General features: G+C 45.7%; 1 protein-coding gene across 1 annotated transcript; it reads right to left on the bottom strand.

Moving 5' to 3' along the window:
• Nucleotides 1-582: 582 nt before the first annotated feature.
• inaa (internexin neuronal intermediate filament protein, alpha a) lies at nucleotides 583-8,465 on the bottom strand. Its single transcript, XM_041209813.1, has 3 exons — nucleotides 7,433-8,465; nucleotides 3,903-4,027; nucleotides 583-1,601 (listed from the first exon to the last, which is right to left on the bottom strand). Exons 1-3 carry the CDS (start codon nucleotides 8,447-8,449, stop codon nucleotides 1,295-1,297), a joined length of 1,449 nt encoding a protein of 482 aa, XP_041065747.1. The 5' UTR covers nucleotides 8,450-8,465; the 3' UTR covers nucleotides 583-1,294.
• Nucleotides 8,466-17,562: the final 9,097 nt, after the last annotated feature.

Raw genomic sequence — 17,562 nt, forward strand, 5'->3', positions numbered from 1 at the left:
CCCATTTAAAACAGATGAGGCAATTTTTTTTCTGAAGGTCTGAGCCTTTGGAACTCTTACTGAAAAGGCAGTGGAAGCAGAGTCTTTGAATATTTTTAAGGCGGAGATGGATAAATTCTTATTCAATAAGGGCATGATAAGTTATCAGGGGTAGGCAGAATGCAGATTTGAGGTTACTATCAGATCAGCCATGATCGTATTAAATGGCAGAGCAGGCTCAAGGGGCCAAACGGCCTATTCTTGCTCTTTGTTTGTATAATTAGTACAACAGAACTACATTGCAGTTATCTAGCTCCTAACAGGATATCCCAAGTTCTGTCAATGTCCAATAACTTTTTCTAGTGTATGTTAGTAGTTTTCATGGAAGTGGATGAAATGAAAGGAAAAGAATGAGACTTTTCTCAAGGGCTTCACCCTCACTGCTGCTTCATACACCTGTGTGCTCCTTATGTAGTGGCTGCAAGCTGCTGAACCAGAGACCTCACTAGAACACTGATCACAAACCAAGTTCCTTGTACCCAGCCCTGGTGTTCAAACTACAGAAACTTTCAAAACCAACAAGGAGAACAAGACAAACAAAAATTCGGTTAAGTTTATTTTATTTACACAAATCTAGGCAGTGGAATGCATGTGAAGCTGTTTACTAACAGCGAGATCCAGCAGTATGGGCAAGTGTGACCCTCCACCCTTTAAAATTCACATTTACACGAACACATTCTAACATTTTATTCTGCTTCCTGAAACAGCATCTCATGGACAGGATCCATCTGGACAATTGCTGGGCTCATGAAGGTGATTGTGTGTGTGAACAATGTCCAATGGAAGTTGAGAATCTGTCATGATGAGCAGAGTGAGGGACATGCAGACACTGGGACACATGCAGCTAATTTCTAGACATGGACAGAATGAACTACACTCAGGACAGGTCAACTTGATGGCAGCAATTCTTCTGTGCTTGTTTAATTGGGGAGCAACACTAGCCAGCACCTGGGATCCCTCACTAGGAGTTACAATTACCTTTACTCTGGCCCTGTCAATCGTCCTGCCCAAAATCACAGGGCAGGAATGAGACATCTGATGCTGTGTTTCAGTAAAATACTGGGCCAATAAATGAGGTCACTAAACTGTGGTTTACACACCAGGTGTTATGGGGAGGGGGAGTGGAGTGGACCCTACAGAAAAGGGCTTCAGAAAGAAGTGGCTATTTCAGAGGCTCTGGTGAGGAATTCTGCCATCAGCTTCACTGGCCTTCCATCTACTTCAGGTGGAGGGAAGAGGACAAACACCCAGTGATCTATTTTGGAGGGTTGGCAAATTCTGTTTTCTGGCCACTTGCATTCTGCTCCTCTCGCTCAACCTTCTTGGTTGACACAATGGTTTCTTCAATGATCTCCTCATACGCCTCTGCTTTTTGTTTGGAGGATTTTGATGGCATTTTGGATCCCTCTTCCTTCTGCTCTTTCTTGGAGGTGATGATGGAGGAAGTGGTCATGGTGGAGAATCGAGGCTGGCTTGGGACCAAAAGTGCTGGGTTTGAGTTGGTAGGCGGGAGGTTGATAATACTGGTGCTGAGCCTGGTCTCTTCACCTTCCAGCAACTTCCTGTTAGACAGAAAAAAGAAACAGCCAATGTTACATTAAACAAGGAGGCTTCAGTGAGCTTCCACAAATCTCCTGCACTCTAGCAGTGACTGACCCACAGCAACAACTCATGGTGGTGAGGGAATAGGGTGAGCTTTTGGCTTGGGATTGTTTCTCTCCCTCCATTAATTGTCCCCAATGTTTCTCTTCTCCTCTTGCAATGCCATTCCCCCGCCCACCCCCCCCAACATTTAAAAATATATTCCCAATTCCATAAGATAACCTCCCATCCAGATTCAACCTAACCTCCATTAAACAGTCTGTTCCATCAGTCACCATTGCTTAAATGACTCCAGATGACTAAATATGAATCATGTGTCTACACTTGTCATTTTGTTATTCTGACACCAGCTGCCCCACTAGTGAGCACAGTACCTGTCAAACTCACTGACAGGTACTGAACAGCTCTGCTTCAATCAGATACTGACTGAAACCCAAGCAATGGGCCCTCAGGGAGCCATATCTGCAAATGGACAATTTAAAATCAGAAAACGCAAATTCGTTGTCCTCAATTCATGGTTGCCATCCCTCCTCCCCTGACCAATGCAAGACTCCTTTATAGACAATTCATTAAGATTGACTCGGGGTTCCACCCAATTGTCTCAGAAGAAAGTTTTCTGCAAACTACATTGTTATTTCCACTGTTGGGCAGTTTAGGACTGTGGTGGGGTAGTCTAAAAAATTAGAGTCGAAACTTTCAGGAGTGAAATTAGGAAAACTTCCACACAGTGTGGTACAAGTTTCAAACTCTTCCAGAAATGCAATCTGCTAAACATTAATTTTAACTCCAATTCATAGATTTCAGTTAACCAAATGTATTGAGATAAGGGGAAAAAGCAGTTGTATGGAGTTGGTCTCAGTTCAGCCATGATCTCACTGAATAATCAAACAGGCTTCAGGGGCAAAATAACCTGCCCCTGGTACAATGCAGATTGCAAGCTGGTACATGTTTCATGCTTGGGCTGTAAAGGCAGTGTCTGATCTGAGCCAACATTAATGTAGGCACTTATGCCAGACAATGCAGAAAGCTTCATTAACTATGCTCCAAGACAGACTACTTTCTGAACCAAACAATTTCACTCCATTCTCATTACTGGTAAGGCAGGACCAGGTGCCCTGGAGCAGGGAAGTGTGGGTAGCACCCAATTCCCACTGTGCCTGAATTTGGCTGTAACTCTGAGTCACAGGATGGTCACAAGTCTACCAGTTGGCAGTCAGCTCTGGTGCTACTTGGTCTCATGTCCATCTCATAGACAAAACAGCTAGGGCAGTCACTCCTGGTCCCAATCAAGTAATTTTGCCATCAGCTGAGGACAGACTCGGGTTTGTTACAGTGAAACAGGCTGACACTCACCAAGTGTACCCATTGATGGTTACTTGGATAAGATAGCAAAGGTCAGTCAGGTCCCAAGTACCCTATGCCCATGGTTCCCTCCTTCACAACCCCCCACCCCCACCCCAACCCTAAATCAAGATCAGGGCTAAGGAATTGTTTAGCTGCATATCCTCCATGTTCTCTGGAGTGAACAAATCCAATCTCTGAAACTCTGCCGAGCTGTGGAGTTAATCATTTTAACTCATTAACTAAGGGAACACTTGACTGTCAAACTACTGCCGGCCTCAGATCTTCAGACAGCTTCACTTTCAATTAAGTGAAGAGTTTTATGAACTGTCAAATCTGGAAGCAAAAAACAGACTAGGAAACAGGAGAATTGACAATTAAATGAGAATCAGCTGTCAGAATCAAGTATTAATCTCAGAACTCTGGGCAGCTGGAGAGACAGACAGTGGGGCAACAAGATATCAAGCATGCACCATTCAGTAAGGCTGTCGGGGCTTCACATTCCTTCCTGCAATAGCTCCAGATCATGTAAAAACCTCACTGCACTAAAATCAATAGAACAATTCTTCCGGTTAAATTTCTTTTGATCCAAAACCAAAAGATCAAATAAATACCTTCTCAAGGGCAATAAATTCTGGCCTTGTTAGCGACACCCACATCCTAAGAGCTATACATATCCTGCAATGAGCCTGTTAGAGCTCAGAGCTTGCAAGCTGACCACAGCATTCCCATCAACAGGGGCATTGGCACAGGGATGTGGTGAGACCACTGCCAATGACACTATAGCTCAGTCCTTGGGAGGGGTTGCTCATTGCAGATGATTCACTTCAATAGAGAGTCTAACTTCCCTCTTCTGGAGGGCCCAGAAAACAAGGGATTTACAGTTCAGGTTATTATTCCAGGCACTGTCAAACTCTTACCGGTAAGCAGCAATCTCTATGTCCAAAGCCATTTTCACATTGAGAAGCTCCTGATATTCCCTCAGGTGTCGAGCCATCTCAGCCTTGGTGTTCCTTAGCTCATCCTCCACCTGCCCAATAGTGTCCTGATGGAATGAAATAGAAATAAATAGTCTTTAAACTATACTCATTAAACCCCTTTCCCTATCAAACGTTTTCCTTGATCAGTGATCTTGCTAATTGGGATAGATTTCAAACAGATCTAGTTGCCCAGTCCTGGGTTGCTATGAGACACTGTGGGCCATCAGCAGCAGAATTTTACTCAAACACAATCTGTAACCTCATGGCCTGGCATATCCCCCACTATACCATTACCATCAAGCCAAATGATCAAACCTGGTTCAATGAAGGGTGCAGGAGGGCATGCCAGGAGCAGCACATGGCATATCTAAAAATGTGTCAACCTGGTGAAGCTACAACACAGGACTACTTGCATGCCAAACAGCCATAATCAGCAAGTGATAGACAGAGCTAAGCGATTTCATAATCAACAGATCAGATCTAAGCTGTGCAGTCCTGACACATCCAGTCATGAATGGTGGTGGACAATTTAAACAACTCACTGGAGGAGGAGGAGGCTCCACAAATATCCACATCCTCAGTGATGGGAGCCCAGCACGCCAGTGCAAAAGACAAGGCTGAAGCATTTGCAACAATCTTCAGCCAGAAGTGCTGAGTGGATGATTCATCTTGGCCTCCTCCAGAGGTCCCCAGCATCATAGATGCCAATCTTCAGCCAATTCAATTCACTCCATCTGATATCAAGAAACAGTTGAAAGTACTGGATACTGCAAAGGCTATGGGCCCTGACAATATTCCAGCAATAGTAATGAAGACTTGTGCTCCAGAACTAGCCACACCACTAGTCATGCTGTTCCAGTACAGCTACAACCCTGGCATCTACCTGACAACGTGGAAAGTTTCACAGGTATGTCCTGTACACAATGCAGGATGAATCAAACCCAGCCAATTACCACCCTATCTACTCTTGAACATTAAAGTGATAGAAGAGGTCATCAGTGCTATCTAGCAGCACTGCTTAGTAAGAGGCTGCTCACTGACACCCAGTTTGGGTTCCGCTAGGGCAACTCCACTCCTGACCTCACTACAGTTCCAACATGGACTGAAGAGCTGAACTCCCGAGGTGGTGAGAGTGACTGCCCTTGACATCAAGGCAGCATTTGACAGTGTGGCAACAGAAAGCCCTAGCAAAACTAGAGTCAGTGGGAATCGGGCAGGGTAAACTCTCCACTGATTGGAGTCATACTGAGCACAAAGGAAGATGGTTGTGGTTGTTGCAGGTCAATCATCTCAGTCCCAAAACATCACTGCAGGAGTTCCTCAGGGTAGTGCCCAAGGCCAAACTTTCTACAGCCCCCTTCCATAATAAGGTTAGAAGTGGAGATGTTCACCAATGATTGCACAATGTTCAGCATCATTCAGAACTCCTCAGATACTGAAGCAGTCCATGTCCAAATGCAGTAAGACCTGGACAACATTCAGACTTGGGCTGACAAGTGGCAAGTAACATTTGCACCTCAGAAGTGCCAGGCAACAACCATCTCCAACAAGAGAATCTAGCCATTTCCCATTGACATTCAATGGCATTACCATCACTGAACCCCCCCACTATCAACATCCTGAGGGTTACCATTGACCAGAGACTTAATTGGATAAATACTGTGGCTACAAGGTCAGAGGCTTGAAACTGTGCAGCAAGTAACTCAGCTCCTGACTCCCCAAAGCCTATCCACCATCTACAAGGCACAAGTCAGGAGTGTGATGGAATACTTTTCACTTGCCTGGATGAGTGCAGCTCCAACACCACTCAAGCTTGACACCATCCAGAACAAAGCAACCCACTTGATTGGCACCACATTCACAAACATTCACTCCCTCCACCATTGATGCACAGTAGCAGCAATGTGTACCATCTACAAGATGCACTGCAGGAATCCACCAAGGCTCCTTAGACAGCACCTTCCAAACCTACTATCATCTAGAAAGACAAGGGCAACAGAACGATGGGAACACCACCACCTGGAAGTTCCCCTCCAAGTCACTCACCACTGACTTGGAAATATATCACTGTTCCTTCACTGTCTCTGGGTCAAAATCCTGGAACTCCGTTCTTAACAGCACTGTGGGTGTACCTACACCACATGGACTGCAGCGGTTGAAGGCTGCTCACCACCACCTTCTCAGGGACAATAAAGGATGGGTAATAAATGCTGGCCCAGCCAGTGACACCCACATCCCATGGAAGAAAAAATCTCAGGCACCTTGCTCACTTAGATGAGACTTCATTAGCGTAGACTCCTGTCCTCAGCTTTTAAGCTGGAGACACTGAAACTGGCTGATTTCCTTCCCATATAATAGCGATGTGGAAACTAACAGTATTGATCAAACCATTTCACTGCTGAGATCAAGGATCAAAACGGGTGCCTCAGTCACAGCAGCTGTGACTTTACCAAGTGCATCAGGGAAATGTAGCTCATCATTCACAATACAAGAGCAGGTGGATCACTGATACAGTTTAAACAAGCGCCATAGCTCAGATGTACTCATGTGATTGAAAGGTTTAATTCTAGTTCCAAAAACCCAAATACACAATACCACAAATAAAATATGGCAAAGCTTACCATTTGAAATCAGGTTCCAAGTGTTTTCATTATTGAAAGCCAAGTAAATCTTCTACAACACATGCCATTTGTTTCCCTGTAAATTGCATTAGCTGGTAACAACTCAATCTGTAGATTCAAAACCCACTCATTACAGAAGCCTACATTCCAGGCTGTCCACAATGGAAAGCAAAAATGACACAACTGACCTACACACATTTTATCATTAGCTTCAACTGCCCCCAAATGAAGCCACATTCTTTCATTAATGTTTCAGGTCAATTATGAGGGTGTTGGAAATGACTTGCATTTATATAGCACCTTTCAGTCATCCAAAATCATTAAATAAAATGCACTTATGTAGAGCAGGATAATCATAACCAGTTCCTGGAAGAGGTCCAACTATCTTCCAATATCTACCAGGGGAGTGTTTGATGGGGACAGTGTAGATGGAGCTTTATTCTGTACCTAACCCAATGCTGTACCTGCCCTGGCAGTGATTGATGGGGACAGTGTAGAGTGAGCTTTACTCTATATCTAACCCCTGCTGTACCTGTCCTGGGAGTGTTTGGTGGGGACAGTGTAGAGGGAATTTTACTCTGTATCTAACCCCGTGCTGTACCTGTCCTGGCAGTGTTTGATGGGAACAGTGTAGAGGGAACTTTACTCTGTATCTAACCCCGTGCTGTACCTGTCCTGGGAGTGTTTGATGGGGACAGTGTAGAGGGAGCTTTACTCTGTATCTAACCCCGTGCTGTACCTGTCCTGTGAGTGTTTGATGGGAACAGTGTGAACTCTATGAGCCGCTGTCCCTGGTGCTGAAGCGGCGGGTTTTTTTTTCTCTCTCCCTCCCCTTGCCCCTGCCGGTACCTGGTAGCCGGCGATCTCGGCGCTGTGCCGCTCCTCCATCTCCCGGAGCTGCCGCTCCAGAGACTCGTTGGTGCCCCGGACGGCCTCGACCTCGATGGTCCGGGACTGCAGCTGCCGCCGGTACTCGCTCAGCTCCTCCCGGTTCGCTCTCAGCGCCTCGCTGCTCTTGGCCGCCGCCTCGGTCATGTCGGCAAACTTGGTCTTGTACCAGTCCTCGGCCGACTGCGTGTTCCGGGCCGCCAGGTTCTCGTACTCGGCTCGGATGTCCCGCAGAGCCGCCGTCAGGTCGGGCTTGGCCACATCCACCTCGACCGAGAGCTGGGCGGCCTGCACCAGGCTCCGCAGCTCCTGCACCTCCTCGTCGTGCAGCTTCCGCACGAAGGTCAGCTCGTCCAGCAGCGACTCCAGCTTCTTCTCCAGCTCCAGCCGGGCCAGGCTGGCCCCGTCCACGTCCTTCTTGTAAGCTCGGGCGGCAGCCTCGGCCTCCTCCCGGCCTCGCTGCTCCTCCTCCAGCCTCAGGCGGACTTGGTGCAGCTCCTGCTCCAGGCTGTCCCGGTCCAGCAGGGCCTGGCACCTCCCCGAGCTCAGCTCGTCCACCTGGCCGCGGAGCTCCCGCATCTCCTGCTCGTAGAGCTCGGCCAGGCGGGACGGCTCGGCCTGCCTCTGCCGCAGGACGCCCAGCTCAGCCTCCAGGACGCGGTTCTGCTGCTCCAGGCCCCGCACCTTGTCGATGTAAACGGCGAAGCGGTCGTTCAGGCCCTGCAGCTGCTCCTTCTCGTTGGTCCGGGTGATGCGGAACTCGTTGCCCAGGCCCGAGCTCTGCAGCAGCTCCAGGTCGGCCGAGCGCCGGTACTGCCCCAGGGGGAGGCCGCCTGTCCGGGGCACCGACTGCGACCTGAAGCCGCCCGGGGCGCGGGACGAGGACATGGAGGAGCTGCTGAAGCGGCTCCCGGAGCGGGGCGACTCCCCGAAGAGGCGGCGGTACGAGGACGGGTAAAGATCCGACACGAAGCTCATGGTGGCGGCAACAAAAAACAGCAGCGGCGGGGGGAATCGAGGGGGCGGGGCCGGGACCGGCGCCGCGCCTTTTATAACCGGGCGAGAGAGTCCACTACAACCGGCAGATAAGGGGGGGCGGGGGGCAAAGGGCGGCGCCCAACATCTGGAGCCAAGCCCAGACCTCCACCTCCGGCTCCGGATCCGGATCCCCGCTTCTCCAGCTCACTCACCGACTTTCTGCCACTTGCAGCCGCTGCATACCGTGTCCGCTGCCGGTAAGATGGGCGGCCGAGACTCCGCTTGGGATCTGCGTCCCCCCCTCCCACTCCCGGACACATGGACACGGCCGGTTCCCGACGTTCGGTAATAAATATGCATGTTAATAACGTTCATTTACATAAATTAACGAGGCCTGTCCCTGTCCCGCCCCCAGGCCCGTCTGGGCGGCTCCGCCTGAGTCTGACTCGCTGAATGAGCATTTCAGCACTGGACAGCGCCCGGTGGGGCAGAACACTTCACCACTGGGGTTTATAGACAGGAGCTGTCCTTGTATCACTTTTAGGAAATCATCAATAGTAGGCAGAAGCCGTGTTACATCAGGGATTAGGTGCAGAATAGGCACAGTGGGGTTTACACCGGGTTATATGAGGATTGGAAGGATGCTGTGTTGAAGATTTATTTCAGGACTGGACAGCGTCTGTTTTATAATAGGCAAGATTGAAGCAGTGTGAGTTACACCCGATTATACACAAGACTATGGAAATGTTGTGTTACTTGAGAAAAATAAACAGTGTTGGGAGATTTCCAGCATTTTATGTTTTTATTTCAGATTTCCAGCGTCCGCAGTATTTTTAGTGCCGGTTCAGTGTTGTCTACTTCATTGTTTCAGCACTGGATAGCGGCAGTCTCATAACCGATTCAACACGACACTGTTGTGTTAAATCATAGATTGTAAATAGGACTCCGAACATTCTATGTCACATCAGATTATGTAAAGAATGAAAACTCAATACATCGCTTTAAAGGTATTTCAACATTACACAGCATCGGTGTCATATTGGGGATTATATGCAGGATTTGGACATTGATGCAGAACAATAGAGATGTGTATGTATGTGTGTGTGTGTGTGTGTGTATGTATGTCTGTGTGTGTATATATGTGTTTGTGTGTCTGGGCGGAGGGTGGGGAGGGTGCCAGGAGAACAAAACATCAATTGAGATTATCTAAAGAACCAGGATAGTGTTGTGTTAGATTATAGACAGGACCAGGAAATGATCATATTGTATTAGAATGTTACATAGGAAATTATATTATATTTTGTATTACATTAGAGATTTTACAATGGTCTGCAGCAACGTAAATTAAATCAAAGTTGATATCATTTGAAAGAGCACTCAATTTGCATAAAATAATGTCTTTGTAAGTTTCTCCAGCCTTGAAACTCTCTGAGAACTCTGATTTCCTGAAACTCTGGCCTCTTGTCCATTTCTCACTTGCTTTTCCATCGGTATCAATTTTTTTCTGACAATGTTCCTGTGACAGTCTTGGGCTATTTTACTACAATAAAGGTATATAAATGCAAGTTGTTGTTGTAAAATGGGTTTAAATTCTCCTCTTGCCATGTGTTTACTGGTACTGTCACTCTTGTGACTAATTATATAACTTCACCCAATCTTTCCAACACCTGCTGCCTCGTATCCCAGGGACCCAGACTCTTCTGATTTTAATTCCTGTTGTCTCCTGATGATTCATCTGGTTTTCTCATGTCTCAAAACAGAAAATACACAAAATTCCTGTTGTTCAGTGAGTTGCTCAGCCTACAAAGTGAAGACAGATTTGTGTAAGGCCTGAGACTCTCCATCAGGTAGGCAAAGTGAGACTGGAGCCTGACCAGCTGAAGAGTTACAGATGGGTCAACTACTTTTACAAGGAATAAGTGAAAGTTTTCAATCAGCTGGAAGCATGAGTTAAAGTGCCAGAAAGAGGTGAAAAAGGCTTCACTTTGTAGAAAGACAATCTGAGTTGGGTTATGAAACAGCACTGGAAAGGCAAATAGTGAGTGGAATTCAGCTCCAAAGGGAAAGAAACTCAGTCCAATAGGAATGGACAATTGGGATGATTCAGGAGAAAGGTGAGGTCATATCGAATTACTATGTGCCATAGAATCACAGAATGGTTACAGTATGAAGGAGGCCATTGATCCATCATGTTCATGCCAACTTCCTGCAAGAGAAACTCTGATAATTCCATTCCCCTGCCTTTTCACTAGATCTCTGCATATTTTTTCTCCTTAGACAATTATCCAATTTTCTTTGAAGGATTTGATTGACTCTGCCTCCACTGCACTCTCAGGCAGTGTATTCTAGATCCTAAACACTTACTGCATAAAAAATGTTTTTCCTTATGTTGCTTTTGCTTCTTTTGCCAATCATCTTAACTTGGTGTCCCCTGTCTCTGGATCCTTCTGCCAATGGGAACAGTTTCTCCCTATCTACTCTGTCCAGATCTTTCATGGTTTGAATACCTTTATCAAATCTCCTTCTAATCATCTCACCTCGAAAGAAAACAACCCCTGCTTCTCCAACCTATCCATGTTACTGAACTCCCTCATTCCCTGGACCCATTCTTGTGAATCTTTTCTGCACCCTCTCTAATGCCTTCACATCTCTCCTAGTTGAGACCAAACCAGTGTTTTAGACAGGTTTATCACAACTCCTTACTTTTGTACTCTCTGCCCCTATTTAAAAGACCCAGGATCCTGGATGCATTATTAATTGGTTTCTCAACCTGTCCTGCCGCCTCTAATCATTTTGTGCACACATACACCCAGGTCCCTCTGCTTCTGCAACCTCTTTACAATTATATCTTATATTTCACTTTTTCTCTCCTCATTCTTCCAACTAAAATAAATCACTTCATACTTCTCTATATTAATTTTCATCTGCTTCTTGTCTGCCCAATCCACCAACCTGTCTATGTCCTTTTAAAATGTAATATTATTTTCCTTACAGTTCACAATACTTTCAAATTTTGTGTCATCTGCAAATTTTGAAAGTGTGCCCTGTACACCCAAGTCTAGGTCAAGCAGTCCATGTCCAAATGCAGCAAGACCAGACCAATATCCAGGCTTGGGCTGACAAGTGACAAATAACAAGTGCCAGGTAATGATCATCTCCAACAAGAGAGAATCCAACCATCGCCCCTTGACATTCAATGGCATTGTCATGCCTGAATCCCTCATTATCAACATCCTGGGAGTTACCAATGGCCAGAAATTGAACCGGACTAGTCATATAAATACTGTGACTAAAAGAGCAGGTCAGAGACTAGGAATTCTGTGGAGACTAACTCAGCTCCTGACTCCCCAAAGCCTGTCCACAATCTAAGAGGCACAAGGAGTGTGATGCATTCGTCTCCACCTACCTGGATGAGTGCAGTTCCAACAACACTCAAGAAGCTTGACACCATCTAGGACAAAGCGGCCTGCTTGATTGGCACCACATCCACAAACATTCATTCCCTCCACCATTGATGCACAGTAGCAGCAGTGTGTACCCTCGTCAAGATGCACTGCAGAAACTCCCCAAGGCTCCTGAGACAGCACCTTCCAAACCCACAACTGCTACATTTAGAAGGACAAGGGCAGCAGTTAGATGGGAACACCACCACCTGGAAGTTCCCCTTCAAGGCACTCACCATCCTGACTTGGATATATATTGCCATTCCTTCACTGCCACTGGGTCAAAATCCTGGAACTCCTTTCCTAACATCACAGTGGATGTACCCACACCACATGAACTTCAGCAGTTCAAAAAGGCAGCTCACCACCACCTTATTTGGGCAATAAGGGATGGGCAATAAATGCTGGCCCAGGCAGCGAAGCCCACATCCCGTGTATGAATATTTTAAAATATTAATATAGATCAAGAAAGGCAAGGGTTCTAAGACTGACCCATGGGGAACTCCACTACATACCTTCTTCCAGTCCGCAAAACAACACTACTCTCTGTTTCCTGTTACTCAGCCAACTTTGTACCCCTGCTGCCGCTGTCCCTTTTATTCTATGGGTTGTAACTTTGCTGACGAGTCTTTTATGTGGCACTTGCTGGAAGTCCATATACACCACATCAACATAACACCCTCATCCACCCTCTCTAAACTCATCAAGAAACTCAAACAAGTTGTTTGAACACAATTTTCTTTTAACTAGTCCATGCTGGCTTCCTTAATTAATCCACATTATCCCAAGTGACTGTTAATTTTGTTCCAAGTTAGCATTCTGAAAGCTTCTCCAATATGGAGATTAAACTGACTGACCTGCAGTTAGTTGCTGTGTTTATATTTACACCCTCTTTTGGACAAGGATGTTACATTTGCAATTCTCCCATCTTCTGTCACTCGGTATAATCTAACCCCTAGGCAGCAGGATCAGTGTTTTATGAAATGTGGATCTGAGCATCCCAGAATCAGCGTCAGTTAAGAGAATGTTACAGTAAAGTCTTGGAACAACATTATCGTTGTTCTGAGATGGGTCTTTCTGCCTGGACTCTAGGGTCTAAGTAAGAAAACCCCCCAAAACAGGCATGTAACTCGCCCGTACTGACCGACTATAAGGTGCGATGAGGTCGGGTCACATTCCCGCCGGCATGCGATAAAAACGTCGGCAGGTGGCCCCAGAAATCCGGAACCTGCCCAGCACATTCAACGTGGGGATAACTGGAGATTTCTGTTTATTAAGAGTACAACTGAGTGCTGTACGTGCTGGCTGCTTTAATACAGTTAGAGAGTGGGGAAAACGCCTGGATTGAATGTAAGGACGGGTTTCAAGCTGCTTTGTTTGACCTCAGCAGTCTAGACTGCTCGGAGCGCTGCTATCAGTCGTTATTAGAAGGTATGGCTTCAGTGTATTCCTTTGCTATTTTAAGGCAAAAATGAGCCTGCAATGTGCATTTTGTGCTCGTTTGCACCTTAGCCTGTTTGGTTTGACCGACTCGGGGATAGTGGGTCCCCGTGGGAGACATATCTTCCAGTGAGGAAGGGAGGAGGACGTACAAACACACACAGATTGAGAAGGAGCAGGAGGTGGCCATTCAGCCCCTCGGGTCTGCTCCGCCATTTAATAAGATCATGGCTGATTTGAAAGTAACCTCAAATCTGCATCCTGCCTACCCCGGGTAACCTATCACCACCTTGCTAACCCAGAATCTATCCACCTCTGCCTTAAAAATATAAAAGGACTCTGCTTCCACCACCTTTTCCAGAAGAGAGTTCCAAAGACTCAGGACCCTCTGAGTCAATAAATTTCACCTAATCTCTGTTTAAATTGGGGGACTCCTTAGGTCATAGGAGGAGGAGATTGAGAAGGAAAGCGACAAGGCCAGATGATCACAGGCAGGATGCACTGGAGGGGCATGAGGGTGCCCGACTTGCAAAGGAACAAGGGGCTCCTGAGGGCAGGATGCTGCAACCATGGAAACGTAGAACAAGACCTTATCCTCCCAGTCGAGTAAAAAGGGTGAGAATGAGTTACCTTCAAATGTCAGAGACACAGTGCTGGAGGACACTCGGGCTGTCAAGAGCCACAGTAACCTGCAGCCTGTAAACAACGGGCGAGCTGTGGTGAACGCTGCTGCTCACTCACCTCAGCTCCCCCAAAGTGAAGGCCGCCAAGTGCACGTTGCCTGCGTGTTGTTGTGAAGCACATTGGCGTGCTTTCCCGCCGATGTGGACGGATGATACGGTGGGGTTCCAAGAGCCTGGCGGGATGGCCTTTTAATTACATGCTAATGTATTATAATTAGCTCCCCGTCGAACGATGATGGGAAACGCGACCTGCCATTGGCAGGCTGAGCGGACGATTGTGACCTGCCTTCACGCCATCTTGAAGCAGGCCCTGCCAAATTTTGCACACACTCCACCTATCATGCCCACTGCCAGCGGGCTCGGAAAATTCCGCCCACACTCTCTGTCTCTCTCACACACTCTCTCACACACACACACACAAACTTTCTCACACACACACATACACACACTCTCTCTCACACACACACACTTTCTCACACACACACTCTCACACACACACTCGCAAACACATACAAACTCACTCTCTCACACACACTCTCACTGTCTAATTTCAGAATCCTGCATTTCTACTGCTTCCTCATTATATATCACCACAACTTTTGGTCCTCTTATCTATCAAAGTACTTTCTAAGCATATTTACGTGACAGCCCCTCCACTTCTTCCTGCTATCTGGAGTATTTATTAAATAATCTATTTCACTCAGTTTCTTTTCAATCCTGTAAAGCCCACTAAACCTTGCTTTTAATGGGTCACTCAGCACTGGTGACAGAACTAGCACTTTCTCTCCAGCAACAAAATTCTGAATTGCAGCTTTCCTGTCTGCTTTCACTGTCATCACTTGCTGTGATATCTTTAAATGTTCCCTAGCCAACTCACATGCTCTGTCCAATCTCTCTCTGAAGTTTGATACATAATCCAGGAGATAGTTTCTGAATTTTGACCCACCTTTCTTAAACAACAATTTCAGTTGTCCTCTTACCTCATGACCATAGAGTAGTTTGAAAGGAATAAAACCAGTCGATGCATTAGGGGCATCCCTAATAGCAAATAACAAGAATGGAATTCCTCTATCCAAATCCTGTAGATAATCCTGACTATATGCCCACAGCATAGTTTTTAGAGTGTGATGCCATCTTTCCAAAGCCCCTTGTGACTCATGATGATAAGCTGTTGACTTAAATTGTTTTATCCCCATACTGTTCATTACTTCCTTAAACAGCTGTAACATAAAATTTGAACCCTGATCTGATTGCATTTCTTTGGGTAAACCATATCTTGTAAAAAGTTCATTTAACTCTTCCACAATCTTTTTTGTTGTAAATTTTCTCAAAAGTATTGCTTCAGGAAATCTGGTAAACACATTCACTTTTGTCAGCAAGTACTGATTTCCATTTTTCGCCTTAGGGAATGGTCCTACACAATGAATCATGGCTCTAGTAAAAGGTTCTTCAAATGCTGGAATTGGATTTAAAGATGCAGACTTAATCACTGCTTGTGGTTTCCCTATCACCTGAAATATGTGACATGTTCTACAGAATTTGATTACATCCCTATGCAACCCAGGCCAAAAAAATGTTTTTGTATCTTCACTTGTGTCTTTCTAATCCCTAAATATCACCCCGCTGGAATTTCATGGGCTATTCTTAGAATCTCATTTCTATATCCAAATGTTATTGCAATTTGATGCACCTCTCTCCAGCTTTCATCTGCTGAAACATTTACTCATTAAAACATTACCTTTAAAGTAACAACATTCTGGAATACATTTTGCCTCTGTTTCTGAGTAGGTTGCCTGATATAAATGTTGCATTTGCAAATCCTTTTCCTGTAACTCCATAACCACTTTGAGTTAAACACTTCATCTGAATTGTCTTCCAGTCTTTCTTCCTGAACAACCTTATCAAACACAGTATCAGCTTATTGGATTTCCACACCTTCTCTCTGCCTTTGAACTTCCTGTTCTTCTTGTTTCAATCTATGAGCCTCTGATCTTGTTATCACACAATCTGGAAACAATCCAGGTGCTCTCTCTGCAAAACTTCTGTTGAAGACACCTCTACAGGCTGCTCAACTACCATAGGCATCACCCACATTTGTGATCCAGCTATATCATTACCCAAGATAAATTGAACTCCAGCAATGGGCAATTTTTCCACCACTCAGTCACTTTGCTTGTTTTCCACTTACTCTTTAAATTTATCTTCCACAAGGGAATAGGTTTAGCATCTCCATGAACCCCATTTATTATCACCTGTTCCTGCAGTATTCCCTCTGAGCAACAAATATCACTATCCCACAACATTAAAGATTGACTAGCCCCTGTGTCTCTTAAAATTTAAACATTTTTACTTACTCCACTCTATACATATGGAAAGACTTTCCCTTCACATACAAAATCTTTAAACATCTCTGCAACCTGCTCCTCAGAATTCTCTTGGGGAAATTGTGAACACATTCCCACTTCTTTACCTATCACTGATTCTCCCTGTTTTATCTGTACACAAACCACTGGTTTTTCCTGTGCCTGAACCTCAGAACCCATAGTACTTTTACTTCCAGAACTTTTCTGCACCCCTGTAATTCCAACAGATTTTCCCTGCAATTTCCAGCGCACAGATTTCGTGTGTCCAACTTTATTACAATAAAAACACCTCAATTTTCAGCTGGAATTCTCTGACTATTTTTCTCTTTCCTTCCTTTCTGCCTGTTCCCTTTTGAAATGCTCTTTCCCTTTCCTTTTCTTTTTCTGTTGCCTCTAGCTCAAGTTTTTTCATTTGTAACTGAATTTAAGCCCATTCCAATGAACCATTCCTTGGAGAACTCGGGGTTACAGGTATTCCTTCCAATTTCAAATGCTGTGCTATACCTTCAATTATGTCTGATTTCCTCACCTCTGCAGGTAATCCTAATTGTAACTTATTTGCCAATTCCATTAACTTAGCTTTATTTACCTTTTGTAAATCAACCAAAGTTATAACCTCAACTCCCAGGCAAGATTTAGCAATTGCCAAAACCATGTTGCAGTCTCACAACTACAAAAAAAACCTCACACCAGCTCCTGAACTAAAAGTGTTTTGTGTACTCAGAACCTTAAGACTAACTCCAAACCAATTTGCTGGGCATCATGGGCTATCCCCTCAGAAGATGGCTCATGACCCCTCTCCGCCATCCAATATCAGAAGCTGAGCAGTGGTACAATAGGAGCCACACCTCCACAAGGGCTGTGGTGGAGAGAGCCATCAGTCTTCTCAAGATGCGCTTCCAATGCCTGGTCCGTTCAGGGGGGACACTCCAGTACCCCCAGATTCTGTGTTGCTGATAGTGGTAGCTTGCTGCTGTCTCCACAGTCTTGTGTTGGAAAGGGGCAATGCTGTGGGTAAAGAAGACGTAGATGCAATTGCTGTGGCTGCACATGATGAGCCCAGCAGCGAGTCCGAGGATAAGTACGCACAGGAGAATTCTGAGGGGGTATATGCTGATCTGGGCATCCTCCAGGGAGGCAGAGACTCCCAGGAGGCTTTAATCCAATGAACCTTCAGCTAGAAA

Source organism: Carcharodon carcharias, chromosome 17, assembly GCF_017639515.1.
Source record: "Carcharodon carcharias isolate sCarCar2 chromosome 17, sCarCar2.pri, whole genome shotgun sequence".
Taxonomy (NCBI): domain Eukaryota; kingdom Metazoa; phylum Chordata; class Chondrichthyes; order Lamniformes; family Lamnidae; genus Carcharodon; species Carcharodon carcharias.

What these genes read in the sequence shown, in the direction of transcription:
- inaa (XM_041209813.1), bottom strand. Translation starts at nt 8,449, where the DNA reads ATGAGCTTCGTGTCGGATCTTTACCCGTCCTCGTACCGCCGCCTCTTC. An exon ending in CCGAGATCGCCGGCTACCAG is followed by an intron (nt 4,028 to 7,432) that starts GTACCGGCAGGG and finishes TCATTCCATCAG; the next exon opens with GACACTATTGGGCAGGTGGA. An exon ending in ATAGAGATTGCTGCTTACCG is followed by an intron (nt 1,602 to 3,902) that starts GTAAGAGTTTGA and finishes TCTGTCTAACAG; the next exon opens with GAAGTTGCTGGAAGGTGAAG.